The sequence below is a fragment of the Hyperoodon ampullatus genome (assembly GCF_949752795.1).
Source record: "Hyperoodon ampullatus genome assembly, chromosome: 3".
Lineage (NCBI taxonomy): Eukaryota > Metazoa > Chordata > Mammalia > Artiodactyla > Ziphiidae > Hyperoodon > Hyperoodon ampullatus.
This window is the reverse complement of record NC_136916.1, coordinates 175,437,099-175,452,763: the sequence shown is the minus strand read 5'-3', so window position 1 is coordinate 175,452,763 and position 15,665 is coordinate 175,437,099. Positions and strand designations below refer to the sequence as shown.

General features: G+C 59.1%; 1 protein-coding gene across 10 annotated transcripts in view; it reads left to right on the top strand.

Moving 5' to 3' along the window:
* The window catches only part of BEGAIN (brain enriched guanylate kinase associated), a gene marked incomplete at both ends in the record, with an annotated part of 44,398 nt that overhangs the window by 14,126 nt on the left and 14,607 nt on the right, over positions 1 to 15,665 (top strand). For 5 of the 10 annotated variants that reach the window (XM_079699338.1, XM_079699346.1, XM_079699344.1 and 2 more), the window contains 2 exons: positions 2,409 to 2,432; positions 3,428 to 3,456. In XM_079699338.1, the coding sequence (XP_079555464.1) occupies positions 2,409 to 2,432; positions 3,428 to 3,456 (53 nt within the window). Of the gene's footprint in view, positions 1 to 2,124; positions 2,185 to 2,408; positions 2,433 to 3,427; positions 3,457 to 15,665 lie in introns of those variants that run through there. The other 5 variants (XM_079699345.1, XM_079699342.1, XM_079699340.1 and 2 more) reach the window with 2 other exon arrangements.

Here is a 15,665-nt window from a genome sequence, read left to right as displayed (position 1 = left end):
AAGACACGGAAGGAAGAGGTGGCAGGTGGGCTGAGGCAGGGATGCATGGTGTGGTCCAGTTTAGCCAACAACTGGGGCTTGTGTGATGCTTGTGTGAAATAAAGATGGCCGCTGGGCTGGACCATCCGGAGGGGCTGGAGCACCTAGAAGAGACAAGAGGAGAGTTTAGGGCAGACAGTGACAATGTCACAGGTGTGTCGCAGGAATAGGCATGGGGCTGTGAGTATGGGGTGAACCAGAGGGACGGCGGCCAGGGCAGGGATGGACTCTCCCTCTGAGGGCACCCAGAGTGCCAGCCTGTGTTCCTACCTGTATCAGGAGAGCACTGAGACCCCACTTGCCTGTGGGTCCCTGGAGGGGCCAGATGGGGCCTTGAGGCTATTTCCTGCTCCATCATTTCACACTGGGGACCCTAGACATCTCAAGGTCCCTCATAGTCATGGTCCCCACCAGCCCCTGCCCCCCTCCTATAATGGAGGCACTACCTCTGGCCTGAGACCCAGGCAGTGCCCCCATTCTCCTCCACCCAGCCCAACAGGCAGGCCTCAGCTAACCTCAGGTGACTCAGGGCAAGCCACTTCATGCTCTGGCCCAGGTTTCCTCATCCAAAAGAGGGGCATCTCAGGAATATCCCCAAGTCTTGTGATTATGAATTGCAGAGTCAAGACTCAAACGTGGTTCTCTGGCCCCAACACCAAGACCATTGCCAAAGGCATAGCCCCTCCGCATGGGGCCAGCCACACACAGCTGTGACTGCTCTTTGCACATACACCCAGAGCTTCACGCACAACTCCCACCCCCTGGGTGAGGTGCTGGGCTAGCCCCGGACACAGCTGGGAAAGACACAGGCCCTGCCCCAGGGAGTACAGAACTGGTGTGGAGGCCAAACCCAACTACTCCGCTGGGCCTCCACCATGGAGGGCTGACCGGAGGAAGTGGCCTTTAAGGGTGAGGGCAGTGGTGACCACACAGGCACTGGGTCTGGGGAGACTGCATGGTAGGATCAGAGCCAGGCTTCAGGGTCTAGATTAGCAGAGTGAAGGGAGGGGCTGCTGAGGGGCTTGGGCTGGACCCCCTCCCACCCCACCCCCTGCCACCAGGGCGACTCAGCAGCCTCTCCTAGAGTCCCTTCTTGGGGGGGAAATTCCCGGACAAGGCTTTTAGAAGAGCTGAAACATTCAATCTAAATAATAAATGTGAGATTTTTATAATTAAATTTTAATACATTCTTATTAATCTTAGACAAACTCCCTGGCAGGTCATTCACTGTGAGTGACTGAGGCAACTGGAGACATCTGAGGGGCGTCCCCAGCCTTTGGGTGGGAAAGGTCTCTGAGGAATGGAGTCCAGGCCCAGCTGGGCTCTGTCTCTGAGCTTCACTCTCCTCATCTGTAAAATGGGAGTGACTGCGTCCCTGAGGAAGAGCCAGACAGTGTGGTGAACGCAGGGCTGCTGGGCGGCGGTGTCCTTATGATCTCTGCCATTGTGCTGTGAGTGGACACTCCCGGGAGGCGAGCCGCAGTTTCATTTCTCCACCATTAGCCCCTGAGGGCAGGGCTCACCTCATTTGCTGCCGCCTCCGAACCCCAAGAACCAAGCCCAGAGCTAATGAATGAGCGAGGCACCGTGGGTGGATGATGGAACACTTGGACTTTGGGGCTTGGGGCTGACCCTCGCAACGCGGGGCTCCTCCCACCCTGCGTTGGCGGGGTGGAGGCCAGGCCTGCTGGGTGCTGAGGGTGCCCTGGTGAAGGGACAGGGCTCCTGCCTGGAGCTCACAGCCAGAAGGGAAGAGGCAGGAAAAGACACGCCAGAGAGGTGTAGGATTCAAGCATGCCTTGTCCGTGTTTATTGAGCGCCTGCTGTATGCTGGGATCTAGTGTGCTGAGCGCGGTGATGGGAACCTGGGAAAGGTGGGCCTGGGTACATAGGGGGCGTCGGGGAGATGCTGGCCAATCGGCCAGCTCTTTGTCTTGGGGGAGGAGGGTATATAGAGGGGTCTGGGCTCGTGGTCTCCGACAACTTTTAGAGCGTCGGGGATTGCGTCTGGCCGCCAGTCCAGACGCCTCGGGGATCCTTTCCTCTGGAATTCCTTCCCGCACCCCAGCCCCTCCGCAGTCCGCGATGCAAAAGGGCAGCAGAGCGCCTTGTCTTGCTCCCCCTGCCCCCAAGCCCAGCGCGCAGGTGAGGAAACTGAGGCCAGGGGAGTCGCGGGAGGGCCTGACCAGCACCCGGGGAATTGGTGGCCGAGCCTGGCGGAGGGCCCCCGGTCGGGCCTTCCAGCTCGGCGCTGGCGGCCGGGCTGCGCCCTCGCCCGGCGGGGCGGTGGGGAGGCGGCGTGGGGCCCCGACCGGAGCGGAGCGCGCTCCCGGCGGACGCGGCGGCGGCGCCCGGCGCGAGGGGCCGGGATGGGCAGCCATCAGTCTTCCCAGGTGTGTCGCGTGGTCCCTGGGCTCAGCTCCCCCGTCCCCCTTTAATGCCGGCCGTGGTACGGAAGGACGGGGAAAAGCCCCCGGGAGCGGCCTCTCCGGGCGATGGAGAGCCCTCCCCGCGCCCCCCGCTTCGCGCAGGAAGTGCGATCCCGCCCGGGCCGCTAGCGGTCTGGGTCGTTCGCCGGCGCCCGCTGGGTTAACGGCAGCCGGTGGGCCCCCTGTCCGGCCCTCGGAGGGGCTGCCCGGCTGCGCGGGGCTGGGCGGGGAGGGTCTCCAAGCCGCGCGCGGGCGGGTCTGCGCAAGCCCGGCGGGGAGCCCCGCTGGCGAACAGGGCGCGCAAGGGTTAATCCCTTGGGCCCGGGAGGGGCGAGCCAGGCCCGGACCCCAGAAGCTGAGGGCAGCAGGGTCCCTGATTGAGGAGTCTGAGGTCCCGACTGCTAGCACCCTCGGATCGTGTGCGTGTCAGGTTCTGCACTCCCATACGGCCCCCAATTGCCCGATTTGAACATTCTCCGACTCGGAGATTCAGCAATTCAGGGCTTGGCTTCCTCCGGGAGGGAGCGCGGGGCTGGAGGGGTTAACGGGCGGGGTGGGGCGTGGTGGGGGGTGCAGCGGGGACCGCGGCCGCCCGAGAGTTAACGCAGCCAGGCCGGGTCCCCTCTTTTTCAGGCAGGCGAGACTGGGATCGCCCCGGTCAGAGCGGTCCCGAGTCCCCGGGCCAGCCCCTTCCTCTCCCCGGGGGGCGTAACTCGGTGCGCGGCGGCCCGGGCGGGCTCACCTGTTACTCGGCTGAGGCCCCGCGCACCCACTGAGTCCCAGGGACGGCGGCCAGTGAGTGTGGGCTGGGGGCGCGCGGGCCGGACTTTCCAACAACCGAGCCGCGCGGGGGTGACCCGCCGCCGCGCCCGCCTGTGCCCGCGGTGCCCAGCTCCGCCCGGCGCGGCCGCGGAGCGCTCGCCTCCTGCCTGCTGACCCTCTCGTTTGGTTTCTCGCAGGCCTCTGCCGCAGACATGGAGAAACTCAGGTGAGTGGAGCGTCTTCCGTGCCGCGGCTCCCGGGGCCGGGGTCGGGGATGGGGCGCTAGGGAGGGCGAGGGGAGAGGGCTGTGCCCGAGCGCATCTACGGCCCGCGGCCGCCCGGCGAGGCTGGCCGGGGCCGGTATGCGTGTGTGTGGTGCGTGTGCGTGTGCGCGCGCGCGCGCGGCTAGACCAAGGGGAGCCCCGCGCTGGGGGTCCTCGGCCGGGCCGGGGCCGATGCGGCTGGGGGTGGGAGTGTGCCACTCAGGGCCGGGTCGGCGCGCGCGCGGGTTTACGCGATACCCCGCGCCCTGACCTGGACTCTGGATTGTCCCCCGGGACCCTGCTCCTGCTGTTACGCATCAGTCCCCCGCGCCGGCCGGTCCCCCATCCCCCAGCTGACAGTTGCCAGTTCTGAGTCTTTAAGTTTCCACCTTTTGGGGGCAGGGGCGGGGGATGGAGTCCTCCCGGCGGGCCAGGCAGTCGCGTCTTGGAGCCATTTTAGGGGAATCCCGCGACGGCGTCTGGGGAGAGTCTCCCACGGCCTCCCTCCAGGTGCTAAACTTTGAGCCTTAAGGACTCCACTGGGCGCCCTTCTCGGCTGGCCCGGGATCAGTCGATTTGAATATTCACAACTTCCCTTGGGCGCCCTGACCCCCAGTTTGGGAACACCCTCCTGTGTCTTCGTTCCGGAAGCTGAACCGAGGCCCAGCTCTGGCTGCTGGGTTTCAGGAAGATCCGCGGGGCCTGGAGGGTCTCTTGGCCCCCTCCTTCCCCGTCTTCCCCCCTCCCAAGGTCAGGATCAGCATCCCTGGGGAGGCAGCTCGGTAGCAGGTGCCCCCATTCCCCAAGGGGCAGGGACCCAGCAGAGCCCAGCTTGTTCCAGTGCAGGTCCCACGGTCTAGGGGAGAGGGCCCTGGGGCCTTCCCAAGTGACCCTCAGTGCTGTGGATGAGTCACTCGGGAATGCCCAGGGGGACCCTGGGGACAGGTGGGCCCACACGGAGACCCCAGACTGCACATGAGAGCAGGGCCATCTTCTGGCCACTGAGCTGGAGTGCTGCCCTCCCTTGTGGGTCCCACAGGACCAGAACCCATTTGTCTTGGGCTGGGAGGAGAAGTCCAGTCTCTTAGGTCGTAGGAGCTCAGACACAAAACCAAACGTCCATCAGCCAGGCCCACCTTGTCATGGTCAAGGTCCAGGTGGGGCTGATGAGGCCCAGACAGCGGCAGCTCTGCCTCTGGCCACATAGATGAGCTCAGGCCTCTGACCTCAGGTCAGGACCCTCCTCTATACCCCCACCGGCTATCATCTCACCAGTACCCCCACTGGATGGGGCTCTCTGTGGAGGAGGCATCACTACTTAGCTGGGACTTGAAAAAAAGATAGCATTCATGGGGCACCTTGAGGCCAACCTGGTGGGGGGCCCCTCTCTGGTCCTCTTTCCCTCTCTCTCCATGCCCAGCCAAGGCTCTTGAGCACCTATCCCTGTGCTCTGGGCAGTAGGGACAGAGACACGGCCCAGCCTGGCTGGAACACAGGTGGACAAGTGAGCCGGGTGCGCAGATCCACTATCTCAGCTGCTGAGGGCACCGAGCATCTCTTTGTTGGGTGGGCTGAGGGCTTCCCTGAGCGGAATCCTGAAGGCTGGTCGCAGTGGCCAGGGCCCAGGCTTCTTGGCTGCACTGAGGCATCGGAAGCAGAGCTCAGAAGCTGGTGGGATTGGGGTCCCGTGTGGCCAGGACACAGCATGGCCTCCCAGAATTGGGGAGCATCCTGCTCTCCTCTCCCTCTCACCCTATTAGTAGTTTCAGAGCGACCTCGAGGGCCTTTCCAGACTATTTCTTCCCAGCCAGTACTGGGGCTGCCCCTGTAGGGTTCTGCCCTGCATTTAGTGTCAGGGGTCCAGGACCGAGAGGCCCCAAGGGATGTAGGGGAAGTTGGTCAGCATGGCCTCCCATGGTGTAGGTCACAGGGTCCTCTGGCAAAGTCCTGACGCTCTCGGGCTCAGTTTCCTCATCTGTAAAGTGGGTACCCTGAGCACCCCCACCTTGGAGGGCTGTTGGGAGGATGACCTGAGATACTGGGGGTGACAGGCCTCACCTGGGACCTGGCCCACAGCAGGGGTCCAGGTAGAGGTTCACCGTGGGGCATCCGAACTGCAAAACTATGGGTTCCCAGGCAGGAGAAGATTCATTTGTGGTCCAAGTGAAGGGGTCTTGGCTGTCCAGCAGGATGGCCCTGTGCCAGGGTCCCTCCTCCTGTCCCGGGGCCCGCATCGCAGGCTGGGCCTAGGAATCTGAATTGAGCTCCGAGAGAGCAGGCCCTTTGCCCCATCCAACACTTGTCACACAACACACACACACACCCGCAGTGCCCGGAACCACAAGGACTATGTCCTTGTGACCCTCAGTGGCTCCCTTTGTGAGCAGGTACCCAGCTGGGGCTCCCTCTGCCTGAGTCCCTCCCTTCACCACCCACCCCATACTGCAGCCCCACTTCTGAGTCCCGAACTAGCTGTCACCTTCATGCCTGTCTGCCTTTCATGCCTCTCATGCTGTTGCCTCTGCTCAGAATGCCCTTCCACCCACCTTCTTGTCCACATGACAGCCTAGTTATCCTCCTTGTCATCTTTTCTCTGTGGCTTTTGTGACTCTCTTATCCCTCACCCCCAGATGGGCTCATTCCCCCTCTGTGTACCAGGTCCTGCGCTGGCGCTGAGACAGGTCAGCCTTCCAGAACAGGGACCCAGGCCCAAAACACAGGCTCCCAGGGATCCCAGGTTGGAGACACTAGCCTGGGGAGTCAGAGAGGGCTTCCTGGAAGCAGGGACACTTGAGCCAAGGCTTAAAGAATGAATAGGAGTTTGCAAGGAGGACAGATAGGACGAGGCTTCCTAGAGGTGCAGAGTCCTGGGGGCCTGAGGAAGCAAGGCTGTGTTCAGGGAGGGGTGGGGAGTGGAGGTCGGTGGGGTGTCCTCTCCGCCCCGTAAGGAAGCCCCTGCGAGCAGAGCATGGGGTCCATTTCTCCAGCCCCAGATCTGGCCGCCTCTGCTCTGGCCCGACGCATGCCCCCTGCCCCTCGCTCCCTCAGCTCTCCTGCCTCTGACTGCTTGAAAAACTCTTCCTGTGACACTCAAATATTTGCAGATATTAGCGAGTCCCAGCTGGCTGTCAGCATGCGGAGCCGCTGCACCGCTAATCCCCAAGTTAATCCCCTCCTCTGCCTTCGTCTGCCCTGGGTCCGCCTGCCTTCAGTCCCGCCGTGGGCACTTTGCTGCATGCCTTTCGGCAAGCCATTTCCTCTGTGGGAGCCTCAGTTCTCTCCTCTTGTCATAGAGCAAAGTGGGTCAGTCGCCTCACATGGCACCTGGGACACAGAAGGTGCCCAGGAGACCCAGAGCTATTCCTGTTCCAAGTCCACCCCTCCCCCCACAGTATAATTGTTCAAAGTTGTGAACTGTGATAGGCATCTAGAAAAAGTAATAAACATCTGTGCCGGTTAGAGGTTAACTTTAGGACGACCGCCACCCAGGTCAAGAAGTTGAATGCTGCCAACCTCCCAGGGACCAGCCCCCACCGAGACCCTTCCCCAGTCACAGCCCCCTCCTCCTCCCCCAGAAGTCTTCAGGATCCTGGCTTTTGTGATAAAGTGGTTGCTTGTTTTCTTCCCGATTTGGCCGCCCGGGAGCATCCCTAACTGACATAGTTTTGTTTTGCCCGGTCTGGAACTTCGCATACACGGTGTCTTTTAGCCTGTGCTTTCCAGGTTGGCTCTTTTTTTTTTCACCATAACATCATGTTTTCGAGAGGTGTCCTTAGAGTGCGTGGAGCTGCCCATTGCTGGCTGTCTTGGGGAATGGCGTTTGTGAGTGAAGTTATCTCTTTGTTCACTGATGGCCGTCCGGACGGGCGGCTTCCAGCCTGGACCATTGTGAATGAAACTGCTGTGACCATGCCTGTCCAGGTGCTGGGGAACACGTGCAGCCTTCCTGGGGTACCCCGGGGCGGCACTGCTGGGGCACAGGGCACGCCCACGGCCAGCTTTAGGAGATGAGGCCACACCCTCCCCGTGGCCCTGGGACTTCCTGTGTCTCCGCAGCCTCCCCGCACTGGGCTCTGTCAGGCCACACGCGGGGAGCTGCTCCTCCGGGTAGCGTTAATTGCATGGCCCTGGATTACTGCCCATTTGGGCTTCCTGTGTTTGTGACTTCTGTATGTTTTTCCATCAGTTGTCCTATTGATTTGGAGCTCTTCAGCGAGCCCTTGTCAGTCACACGTGTGGCAAATGCACCTCCCGCTGGTTGCTTGCTTCTCACTCTTTCAATGGTCCTCTGATGAACAGAAGTTCTTAATTTTAATTCCGTTGAATTTCTCTTGAATCTTTTAGGCTTTTACTTTTTGATGAAAGCTTTTTGTGTCTTGTTTAAGAAACCCTTCTGACGTCATGAAGCTATTGAAAGTGATTTTCGTGTATGGTTTTGAGGTTAGGTTCCTTTTGGTCGTTGTGCTTTGTGGGTTTTTGTTGCTGTTGTTTGGTTGGTTGGTTTGGTTTTGGTTTTTGGTTTTGTGTATATGTTTTTTTTTGCTTTTTTGTGGTTTTTTGGGTTTTGTGGTTTTTTATTTGGGGTTTTTTAAATTGGTTTTGGGGATTTTTTTGTTTTTTGGGTTAAAAATTTTTTTGGTGTTTTGGCTTTTTTGTTTTCTGGGTTTTGTGGTTTTCTGGGTTTTGTGTTTCTAAATTTTTTCTGGTTTTGGGTTTTTTGTGTGTGTTTTGGGTTTTGGGTTTTTTAATTTTTTGAGAGGCTTTGAGTTTTGTATTTTGTGGAGTTTTGTTTTTTTTAATTTTGGGGGTTTTTGGTTTTTTAATTTTTTTGTTTTTTTCTGGCTTTGCGGGTTTTTGGTTTTGTGTTTTTTTAATTTTTTCGTTTTTTTGTTTGGGTTTTTTGTTGTGTTTTTTGGGGTTTGTGTTTTTTGGGGTTTTGTGGGAGTTTGGGTTTTTTTTTGTTTTTTGGCTTTTTTTTGTTTGGGGGTTTGTTTTGTGTTTATTTGGTTTTGTTTTTTAAATTTTTTTTGCTTTTGTAAAAAATTTTTTTCGGTTTTTCTTGTTTTGGGTGTTTTTTTTGCTTTTTGGGTTTTGTGGGGTTTTTAATTTGGGCCTTTTTGTTTGTTTGTTTAGTTTTTTGTTTTGTGTTTTTTTGGCTTTCGTGGGGGTTTGGGGTTTTTTGATTTTTGGCTTTTTTTTGTTGTTTGAGTTTTGTGGGTTTTCTGTGTGCTTTTTTTCACGCAGACGCCAAACGCTCAGGCCCATACTCTTGATTCATTCGTGTCACCCACGCGTGTTGCAGTGCTGCCTATACCAGATACCACTCGCTGTGCCGAGACACTATGCCAAGTGCCAGGCTGATGCCCTGGAGGTCGCCCCAGAGATGCCAAATCGCACTGACCTCATTTCCAGAGGCTCTCCCTGCCCACCCCCTCTAGCCACCAGGCTTCATGCTGCTCCTCAAGTCCATCAGACAGGCTCCTGCCCCAGGGCCTTTGCAGGCGCATTTCCTTCTGCCTGGAATGTTCTTCCCCAGATATCCACGTGACTCCCTGCCTCCCCTCCTTTCACATCTTTCTCAAATGTCATCCCTGGTCAGGGTGGGGTTCCTGACCACTCATTCCATGTACAATTATAGCCCCTCCCCCATCCTCCTCCTCCTCCCTGCCTTGATTTTCCATCTCCCTCATCCCCCCCGACTCTCAATTTGTCTTATTTATTTATCTTATTTACATCCATCTCCCTGCCAAGAACAGCAACTGACTGCTGATCCCCAGCACTTAGAGCTGTCACGTAGTAGGTGCTCAGTAAATGCTCTGCAATGAGACCAAAGTGTGGTGCACAGTGAGGAAGGGGGATGGGGAGCAGCTATTCCCCACGCTTCATGATGCCCAAGAGGGGGGCCCTCCACTCTTCCCCCCAGGAAGGGGAGCGTTGGGGACACTTTTGCCCCCCACCCCCTCAGGGAGTAGTGGTTTTTAAAAAAAATCACCCCGTGAGAGGCCCTCAGAGGTGTGAGAGCCTCCACTGAAGGGATCTGGCCTCAGCAGCATGTAGGGGAGCCTTCCTGAGAGGGAGATGCTTGGATGGAGATGAGGAGGAGTGGGGGGAGGGCCTTCCCGGCAGGGGGTCTGACGTGGGCAAAGGCCCGCAGGCAGGGGGGATGCTCTTCCTCACCTGGCACCTGAGCTCTGCCCTTCTCGGGCTCTTGGCCTCCTGCCCCCGCCAGCCAGGAGGGATCACAGAGCCGAAGGGGTTTGGGGAAACAGACGCCAGAGGCAGAAAGGGGCTTGTCTAGGTCTCTGGGGTCAGGACAGCCACAGCCTCCCGGAGCAGCTGGACACTGCCCAGTGGGAGGAGGCCTCTCTGTGTTCGGGCCAAAATTTGCAGCCCACTCGCCCCTTCCAGTGTTCCCTCCTGAGGGCCACACCAGCACCCTTCCTGAAGTCCAGAGTGAGGATGCACCTCCGAGGCCTCCGGGCCCCCACTGACCCTTCAGAAAAGCCAAAGCCCCTGTGTGGCACCCAGCGCCCCTCTGTGTGGCCACCTGAGCCCTGGACCCAGCTGCTCCTCCCGGCTCCGCCTCACTTCTAAACATGACTCAAGCGGAGGAAGTCTTAGGGGCTAATTCTCACTAAGCTGTGAATGACTGCCTCACTTTGATTTCTCCCTTTGGGAGTCAGGGCATTATAAAGGGACCTTCCACATGGACTGTTCTCTCTTACCTTCTGCCCTGCCCTTCGAAGTCTCCTGTCCTCACAGCCCATCTGAGTCCCACTCCTCTGCAAAGGCTCCCTGATGAAGTATGTGGTTAAGAAGGTGGACTTACCTGGATTTGAATCCCAGACCTGCCACTTACTGGCTGTATGGACCTGGGCAAGTTTCTAAACCTCTCTGATTCTCAGTTTCTGCATCTCTAAAATGCAGATCATAATAATAGCACCTAACTTAGAAGGTTGTTTTGAGAATGAACTCGTGAACGTGGAGCTGGGCACGTGGCAGGCGCTGTGTGGGCCGCTGTTAACCTCCTGGCCCCCTCTCACATGGCCTCATTTGTTCCCAGACCCTGTTTCCCCAACCATTGGGCAGATGGCATTATTCCCATCGTGAAGGAGGGGACCACCTGGCGAGGGGGGTTGTCGGGCTGTGACCTGCAGACCTAGACTGAGTTAGGACTGCGAGAGCATTTCAGAGTCGGGGGCAGCAGGCCGGCTCTGCTGTGCCCCCAGACTGCATTTTTCCCAGAGAGGGCACATCACCAGTCCTGGTGGTGGCTGAGTATTTCAGAGCAAGGATGTGCCGTGTACCTGTTTCTCAGCGTGCTGCCTCACCCCCATTAACCACGGGCAGAAAGCCAGCCCTGACTGTTTGAGATCTCTGGCCCCCTCCTGCATGCTCTCACGCTACGTAGGCTTCATGACAGCCTGAGAGCTGCCGCATCGCCTGCATCCCTCGACAGGCCCACTGAGGCTCTGGAGGCGTTGCCCATCAGGGCGCCAGTGTCAGGGACAAAGCCTGGGTGTCTCTCTTGAGCAATGGAGCTGGCACTACCTGACATGGGAAGGATGGAGATGCGGCAGGTGGGGATGCATGAGGTGTCTGTGGGATGGGTGCTCGGGAGCAGGTATCCTGGGATCCTCAGCCCTCGTGGCAGACAGCATGGCGGTGCCCTGCCAGGGCAGGGGGTTGCGTCTCTGTGTCCTGTGTCCTGGCCGGAGGGGCTGCCCTGGGGAGGGTTCTATCCTGGCTCCTATGCTCACTAGCCAGGTGCCCTTGAGAAAGGCCCTGGCCCTCCAGGCCACAATTCCTTCATCTGTACAATGGGTAGTATCCCCCTCCCTTCCAGGCCTTGGGTGAGGATTCAATGAGGGGACTGTCAAGGGCACGCAGCAGGTCTCACTGGGTGATTGAATGATTGAATGGGGGTGATCTCGGGGGAAGCTTCCAGAGGAGGTGATGGTCACCGGTGTCCTTTGGGCTTTGGTTACTGATGGGGAAACTGAAGCCCAGAAAAGCAGCCTCCTTCCTCGGCCCCAGTGCCTTGCAACCACCTGCTGCTGCTAAAATCGGTCATCATAACGCCAGTTCTTTTCTTCCAGACTCAGTTTGGCCCCCAGGACTGTCTCCTGTGGGTGTGGAGAGGTGCGGGGTAGGTGGGGCGGTGAGGGCAGAGGGACCAGGGACCGAGGGCATCCCGGAGGGGCCCAGGGGCACGTAGAGAGCGCTGGGATGGGGCAGGCCACCCTATGCCCCGCGCTCCAGGGTCATCAACAAGCCTCCCACAGCCCTGATTACCTATGTGATCCCCGGAATTCCGGAAAACAGGCCCCACCGCCGATCCAATTAATGTGTGCCCGTGTCCGTGGCGGGGTGGTCAAATTAGTGAAGCCAGCGTGGGTTCCGTGGTGGGCAGCAATGAACCTGACCATCAGAGTGTTGGACGGCAGCCTCTTCTCACCTGGGCTCCAGGGCGCGTGGCGGGCGCTGGGAGCTTCATCTGGGAGCCCCTCACCAGCGGTAGGACCACACCACCCACCCGTCCTCCCTGCGGACGCCCCTGAGCACGGATTCTGGGCAGAGAGTAGGTGTGGCCTCGGGGCAGGGGAGGGGTCCGTGGCCAAAGTATGCACAGTCCCGCCCTCCAGGCCCCGCCAGTCTAGAAGGGGAGGAAAGAGAGTAGGTAAGCAGCAGTGCTGGGCTGGGTGCTGGGAAAGACGAGGCCAGGCGGGAGCGCCCAAGGAGCCCCAACACAGCCAGAAAGGGGGCCTTGGGGGCTGCCTGGGGCCCGCTGTGTGGCTGGCCCTACCTCTCCTGAGGCAGCCTCCTTAGGACTCCCTGTCCCGACTCACCCGCCAGAGGGACAGCCCCAGGCCGGAGCCTGTCACCAGTCCTCTCCGCTGTGGAGCTCCCCTGGGGCTCCCGGCACCCCGAACAAGGGGACCGGACACTTGGCCCACACTCAGGGCCCGGTGCTCTCGGCCTCCTGCCAGCCGACCCAGGCCTGGGCTCTGGCCACACTCATCTCCCGGCCTTTGCCCAAGCTGTGTTTCCCGCGTAGATAGCCGGCCTTCTTCATGACGGGCACGGGATGACCTCTCCTGCCGGTGCTGGAGGCCCTCCTCCATGGGGTCACCTCTGTCTATGTACTCGGGCTGCCAGATAAAGTACAGAATGGCCAGTGAAATTTAAACGAATTTAAATAAATTTCACTGGGCATCCTCTACTTTATCGGGCTCCCCGATTTCAATAAACAGCTGGATGCTTATTTAGTGTAAGTACTTCCATGCCGTGTTTTGCATATACTTACACTGAACACTCATTATTGACCTGAAATTCAAATTTCACCCTCTCATGATCATTTCAGGGGGCTCAGCCCTTATGGAAATCAGAGAGCAACTTCTTCTGGCAGAGCCAGACAAACAGAACGAACCCCCTAAAGCCCCTGACCTCAGAGGCAAGGAAAAGCCCAAAGCACTGGAAGCTGCGGAGGGGAATTCGGGTTGATCGTCAGGAGGCCTGCAGCCTGTTGACCTGGGGTGGCCGCTTTCTCCCTCTGAGCCTCAGTTTGCTCATCTGTAAAATGCATTCACTCTGTGTTTTTCATTCATTCAGCGAATGTTTATTGGGCCCTCCTGGTTGCCAGCCTCTGCTGCAGGGTCTGAGGACCTAGCAGGGAACGAGGCAGACAGAAATCCCTGTCCTGGGGAGCTGCCACTCCAGGGGGTGAGGCCAAGGACACACAGGCCCCGCAGGGAAACGGGGAGAGAGGATGCCTGCAGAGTGTAGGAAAGGCCTCGCCAAGAAAGTTGCATTCGAATGTTGAGTGGAGGAGGAGAGGGGCAGCCGTGGGGTATCTGGGAGACAGATCTGGGCAGAAGAACAGCACGTGCAAAGGCCCTGAGGCAAGGCCGTGCTGAATGTGGCTGGAAGGTGAGGTCCAGGGGGCAATGGGAAGGCCACCTGCCATCAGGTGATCAGCGTGAACACATTGGGCTTGACCCTAGCGATGTAGGAGCTGTGGAGATGGGGGGGTGGATTGGACTTAGCCTTCAACAGGACCCGTCTGGCGGAGAGCAGGTGAGGGCAGGAGCCAGTTAGGAGGCTGTGCAGCAATCCCGCACAAGAGAAGTTGGACTCAGCATGGCGGGCGGCGCCGGAAAGAGAAAAAGAGTCAAGGGTGCCTCCAGGCTCGGGGAGGAGAGCTGGCCCTGCTGGGTCAGGGCAGGGATTGGAGAGGGAAGGCTGTGGATTTGGGGAGGGTGAGCGGAGTGGGATACAGTGGGCCCCGCAGGTCTGTGCCGCCTGCGAGGTATCCAAGCAGAGACAGAGGCAGCAAAGGGTATGCACGCCTGGAGTCAGGGAGACACAAATTTGGGGGCCCTCAGTGGAGCGATGGTATTTGTGGCTGGGGCCACCATGGGGTGAGTGTACCCAGGGAAGGAGAGAGACTGGAGGCACTATTCCTGGGTCCTGCTGGTTAGGAGGTCAGGGAGAGGAGGACCACCCGCAGAGGAGGCTGAGAAGGACTACGGCCAAGTGAGGATGGTGTTTGCAGGAGGAGGGAGGGGTCGACCATGCCAGTGGCCGCTGAGGGCTCAGGTCACATGAGCACTGAGCTGAGGGACGGGCGAGAGCTGGTTCAGTCGCGTGGAAGGGACGCGAGCCAGGTTGGGTATTGGTCCTGGCAGGCTGGGTGCAAGGACAGGTCCTGGAGTGTCCGCAGAGCGTTGTTCTCAATATGGCAAGCGTACCTGACATGTTCTTGTGCCGGAGACAACGATCCAGAAAAGGGGGAAATTGGTGGTCTGGGAGTGAGGAGGGAGTAGCTGGAGCCGCGCCTGGAGTGGGCGGAGGGGCTGCCTGGCGGGCTGTCTACAGTAACAGGCGGGCAGACGCTGGCAGGTGGGGAGACCCGGTGGTGGCATCTGTGAAAGTTCCCTAGGGGTGGCTTCTTTTTTCCCGTGGAAAAGGAAGCAAGGTCATCAGCTGTGAGTGGCGGTGCGGGAGGAGGCGTTGGGAGGTTGAGCAGAGAGGAGAAAGTGAAGGAATGGGACAGGGGATGTGGTAAGGTTCCCGGGTCAGTCTGCCAGATGAGCAGAAAGGGAGGCCTGTCAACTCGGCCGTGTGACTTCCTGCCATCTGTACAGGTGCAGGTGCTGAGTCTATGGAGAGCTGGCCCTAACCAGAGTGGGGTTTGGGAGGTCAGGGAGGGCTTCTTGGAGGAGGTAAACAGAATGAACTAAAGAACAGGGGAGGGGATGTTCTGAGCAGGAGGGGCAGCATGTGCAAAGGCCCAGCGGTGACTCTGCAGCTGCTCCGCCCACTTGCCCAGGTTGCTCTGCTTTGTCCTGGCCCTGAGCACCCCTGGGTCCACCCACCCACTGAGGGCTCACGGGCTGCAGTGCTGCCAGCTCCCAGCACGTGGTTCTGCCTTGATGGGTGTGGGGGGAGGGGGTGGTGGGAGCAGGGCTGTATCAGGCGGAGGCGAGATGACATGCTCCCTGCGGCGTCTCCCGTCTCCTGTCTCTGGGCAGGACATCAGTGGAGCGTCCATGTCACCGGGCCGCGAGGAGGGAAGAGGGACTGGTTCCACTGGACGACCTCGGTCAGCAAACCAGGAGAGAGCAGGGCCTGAGCAGGCGTAGAGTTTGAGGTCACCCCCTGTCTGGCTTGAGTGGGTGACCCCTCCTGGCTGTGGGCCCCCAGGCCAGCCCTGTGACAGTCCCATCCCCCAGTACACACGCACACCCATGCACGCACCTGCACGCTGTTGCACAATGGCCTGGCGTGTCCAGAGTCCCCTTCTCCATGCACGTGGTGTTGCTGGTGAAACTGCTGCAGAGTCAGCCGAGGGGCTGCCCAGGGGCTGGGCAGGCGTGTCTGAGCCACAGACCAGTGCCAGCCAGATGCCCAGAACTGTTTTCCTCCAAGGAGAAGCTCACGGCCCACCAGGAAGCGGGATGAGCTGTCCTGTGGGACTCCAGGCCCCTGCCCTTGACCCTAGCAGGTGGCTCACCTCTTAGGCTCCAGCCTCTGGCTCCGTCAAGCTGGCCGTGGTCGACCCTCACAGGGAGACCATGGCTGTGCCTCGTCGTGATTATGTGCGGGAGATGGTTCAAGGAAGAGTAAAGGGCTGCGATGTGCACTAAAATCTGGCATCTCAACGTGAGGG